The sequence below is a fragment of the Frankliniella occidentalis genome, unplaced genomic scaffold (genome assembly GCF_000697945.3).
Source record: "Frankliniella occidentalis isolate FOCC.00 unplaced genomic scaffold, Focc_3.1 Scaffold132, whole genome shotgun sequence".
NCBI classification, from domain to species: domain Eukaryota; kingdom Metazoa; phylum Arthropoda; class Insecta; order Thysanoptera; family Thripidae; genus Frankliniella; species Frankliniella occidentalis.
Genome location: NW_026267259.1, coordinates 435,946 through 440,390, shown reverse-complemented (window position 1 = coordinate 440,390; position 4,445 = coordinate 435,946). Strand labels below are relative to the sequence as shown.

The 4,445-nt window shown below is 44.9% G+C and overlaps 1 protein-coding gene across 1 annotated transcript; it reads right to left on the bottom strand.

Moving 5' to 3' along the window:
* Window positions 1-861: 861 nt before the first annotated feature.
* LOC127750094 (uncharacterized) lies at window positions 862-2,793 on the bottom strand. The gene is made up of 4 exons (XM_052270651.1): window positions 2,126-2,793; window positions 1,663-2,016; window positions 1,350-1,586; window positions 862-1,056 (listed from the first exon to the last, which is right to left on the bottom strand). The coding sequence occupies exons 1-4, from the start codon at window positions 2,330-2,332 to the stop codon at window positions 862-864; spliced, it is 993 nt and encodes a 330-aa protein (XP_052126611.1). The 5' UTR covers window positions 2,333-2,793.
* Window positions 2,794-4,445: the final 1,652 nt, after the last annotated feature.

Below are 4,445 nucleotides of genomic sequence, written 5' to 3'. Positions count from 1 at the left end.
AGCGGACAGCAGGCAGACGGAACGGACAAGAGAGACTACAGCTCTTGCTCGCTCAGGCACGGCGGGACCAGAGAGGGAGAGGGGAGGCGGTCTGTTTAAATGGTTGATCTGTAGACTGGGAGTGGGAGGCAGTAGGGGATAGGGGGTAGAGATAGATGCTCAGTGAATTTTGGATAGAGACAATGTGACTGTGGCCTCGTGACTCGGTGACTCTTTCTCCTCATGCCTTCTGCCTAGCTAACCAGGCCGATATGAGAGTACGAACAGGAACAGTTAGTGGTCGCGCGCATCGCGCACTGCACTCCGATTTGATAAAACGCATATTTTTTTAAAAAAAGGCTTAAGTGTATAGTTTCTTAAATAAAAGAGTTTATTTTTCTTACAAATCTGTACGGATTGATGCACGTGACTGAGACTCAGCCAAAGCCCCCTCCCCCCACCCCACCCCCTTCCCTCCCGGTAGTGGAGCAATGCATGCACCTGCAGCGTAGGGTAGGGTTTTTACTCATTTCCCAAAAATGTGTCACGTGGGTTTGTTTGCGAGCGGTTTTTCAATGATAACAATCAATGTAGTAAACCCCCAAAGAAATTCAAGAAAAATAAATTAAAAATCAGGACAGAAACCAAAAAAAAAAATCAGATTAGACAAGAAAATACAGAAAAATTACTGCATGCTTGAATAAATAATGAAGTACCACTCGGTCACCTCCCCTAATTTCCAGTGAGAGCATGGAGTGAGATCAGGGAATAGCGTAAAATAATAATATTCAGACATCTTCAGGAAACAGTAATATAATCTGTCAAAAATAAAACGAAAAATAACAAAAAAAAAATTTCTTTAACTTCATGACCTATGCTACGCTAAGCACTTCGCTTAGCACGGAGGTAGTGCCGCAGCACCAAGTTATTTTCTAAAGTCTCCATTTTCATACTACTTCTTTCATCTGTGTCTATGCGTCCAGCATCACTCCAGATGGTTTCGCAAGGTGCGCTGGAGCCGGGAATGGCGAGCAAATCCATTGCGACCTTTGACATTTTTGGGAAGGGCACAGTTCCCTGTAAATTACGATAGGATTAGAAAAGGTACGTTTCGACAGCGGTATTCATGTCGTTACACCGGAAACCCAAGTGTGCGCATGTCGCACACTTGCAGGTGTGTGAACGCTATTCGTACACATAGAGGCACAAGTGTGTGAATTTTCAAGCAAAAATCACACATTTACTCCTATAAGCGTGTAAATAGGCGATCACGCACCTACAAGTGTGCAACATTCAATTTAAACAAAAATTACAAGTACCGTCAAAATTTAGACTGAACACTCGGATGTGCGTTCAGAGTGTTTACGCACCTTGGTTCTCCACCACTCGAGAAGGTCCTCGTCATCTCCTATGTCGTCCGCCGTCATTTCCAAGTATTTGTCTATTTCGTCCTTGCTTACGACATTTTTCTTGGTTTTAAGGGACGCATACGGATCCGCCCGCCTACGCTTAGCGGGTGTCGGCCCCCCTTCCTGCACACCAGGATCAGGGTTGTCGATGTCAGCCGCATCCACACCTAAGGCTTTGCGCCGCATAGCTGCATGTACCTAAAAAAGGATTAGAGGGTGAAATTAGTACCACGCGCGCGGATTGAGGGGGGGGGGGGATAAAATAGGTTTTTACCTCTTTTCGCTCGCATTCCGTCGGAATGGCGTTGAGCTCGTTCATAGAGGGCCACAGAAATAATGCCAGCTTGTGCTCCTCTGCTATAACTATTTTCTCCTGAATCAAGTACCTTGCTTTTTCCTTAATAGCGGAAACTAGCTCACTGTCCGTGGCGCAAGGTCTGCAATGAGCAAGAAGTGCGTGCTTTGCTGGGCAGCACTTTTGAATAGTAGGGTGCAGGTGGCCTTCAAGCTCTTTAGTGTGTACTTCGAACGGCTCTAAAAAATCAATCGAGTCGTCCACAGTATTTTTGTCAATGGCATTGAAGGTAGCAAGATGTGGACAGCCAGGCTCATTCACAATATCCTTGATCTGCGAAACAAAGCGTAATTATTACAAAGATGCCTATTATTCACCTCGCCGTTCACAAAAATGTGTACTTCTAATGTTACACTCTACGCTATAGGTCCATCCTACTTACTTTGTCCCATGAAAATTGCATAGATTCCAGCATTTCTAGCTGTGAGTTCCATCTAGTAGGGACCTCCTGTTTGGTGGTTTTTTTTAAGTCACTTTTTAGCCCCGATCTATTGAAGTAGCCTACTATAATTTTGCAGTTGTCAATTTGAACAATGGCATCGAGAATCTTGCACTCGTCTCGAGCCAAGTTTTTAAGGTCACAGACCATTTCTGAATCTTCTGGGTCGATACGAAGATGACCCAGTAGCGCAGGTACTCGAGATGGCGTGACACTAGCTGACTTCTCTCGACTACCATCTAAATCGAATGGCTCTAAGAATGCCACCAGAGCATTAATCTGCTCTACTGAGACATCAAGTGCCGGGCAAGCTTCATTTAAAATTGCTTGAACCTAAACGGAAAACAAAAATCGATTAAATATCCTCAAAAGCTCGCCCTCGGTACTGTTTTTGTATGATTGTTATTTCCCGTTTAAAATGATTAACGATCGGAATCATAACTTACCCGGGGTAGTGTGTCACGCACAGACCGCAACATCTTAATGTGCGACTGGCTCTGAGGATTCGTCAAACATAGCCGCAGGTCCCTCCTGGCAAGCTGTTTTGCCGGCAGCTGAGCACGCACGGCGTACACCCATGCCGTACAAGAATCGACTACTTTGCTGGCCAGGGGAACACTCCGAATGCACCTAAAGAATAAGAGGGGAAATTTTATTGCGTGAGTGAGACAGGGTAGAGGGGGGGGGGGGTGTAGTAAACAAGCGATGAAACGACTTTACTTTACCTCATGATTAGTTCAGCGTACTTGACGCTCAGAGTTGTCCGCACGACAATATTAATTGCGTGATTAATGCAATAGAACCTAGGTACATCGGACAATGCCTTTACGATGTCACTTCCATTGTCAGTGACCCAATAGAGTTTCGTGGCATCCAAATCGAACTTGTTGAGGGCCGTATCAAGAGCTGCACGCAACTTATCTGCTGAACCCTCGTCCGTGCCTAGAGGGGCGGCAAACAAGAGCCTGAAAATTAAGAGAACTATGCTAAAATTAACATTGTAATAGAGAAGTCGTAGGTGTTGCGAAAGAAAGTGCTTGAAAAATGTCGAACAAAGTCAAACAATTTGAGCGCAAAATCCCTTTTTTATGGCATGCGTTTTTTTAAATTTCATCGTATTTCACTTGCCTGAATTGGGCTTTCCACTTGTCTGAGACGAAGTGCACTGTCACGCCTAGAAGTTTGGACTTGGTGTGGTCCTCAGTCCACCCGTCGGTAGTTGCACCAACAGCCCGTGTCTTCAACACCTCAGTGAGCTCAGTTTTCAGTGACACCTTTGCCTTTTCAGCCTCCTCCGCAATGTGTTTGAAAATAGTTGAAGGGTGTGAAATCAATTTTTTGGCATCTACAACACCACCTGCTGCACTCCTACAAAATTCGTGGAAGTAAGAACAATCAGATAACAATTCGCAAACCAGTAAAAATTAAAATTTCCAAAAAATTGCCAAAAGCAAAAAAGAAAAGAGAAAGGGCGATAAGAGTTGTATCGAAGCAACACAGGAAACGCCAGGTCTGATGTAAAAAGTAAAAAAAGTATAACACTGTTATTCAAGGAATGTGACGTCACATTCGTTTTGATGTGAAACGTGTCACATTCGTTTGAATATTGTGTCACATTCATTTGAACGTGACTTCACTTGAATTTATGCTCAAATAGCACCAGGCATTGGGCGATTCACGTTTAAACGAATGTGACACAACATTTAAACGAACGTGACACGATTCACAATAAAACGAATGTGACGTCACATTCGTTGAATAACTGAAGAAGGGAAGCATTCGCAGCAGAGAAGCCGAGTGAGGTGTGGACGAGGGGTCCCCCACTTCCAAAATGAGTGTACAACGAGTTGCCGAGTTGGCGAGTTGCCGCGAGTAGGCCGCGAGTTAGGATCAATTTTTAGAGAGTTTTGCGGGATTTTGGCGCGAGTTTTCGCGATTTTCACGCGAGTTTTCGCGAGTTATCGTGAGTTTTCGCGAGTTGTCGCGAGTTGAACGCGAGTTTGGCGCGAGTTGGGCGCGGCCAAGTGTACAACGAGTTGACGAGTGGGGGACCCCTCGGGTGTGGAGTCGTTTGTGGTAGGGTGGGTAGTGGGAAGATGAGGGGAGTATTATGCAAGGAAAGTGAAGGGGCAGAGGGGAATTAGCAAAAGAAGCGAAAAAAAAAGGAAAGCGAGCAGAAAGCCATAAGTGTTGAAAGATGCGACAAGCGAAACCAATGTACATTTCTTACCGATACTAAACTCGTGAAGGCTCGATACGAAAA

What these genes read in the sequence shown, in the direction of transcription:
- LOC127750094 (XM_052270651.1), bottom strand. Translation starts at nt 2,332, where the DNA reads ATGGTCTGTGACCTTAAAAACTTGGCTCGAGACGAGTGCAAGATTCTC. An exon ending in TGCAATTTTCATGGGACAAA is followed by an intron (nt 2,017 to 2,125) that starts GTAAGTAGGATG and finishes TTTGTTTCGCAG; the next exon opens with ATCAAGGATATTGTGAATGA. An exon ending in CGGAATGCGAGCGAAAAGAG is followed by an intron (nt 1,587 to 1,662) that starts GTAAAAACCTAT and finishes ATCCTTTTTTAG; the next exon opens with GTACATGCAGCTATGCGGCG.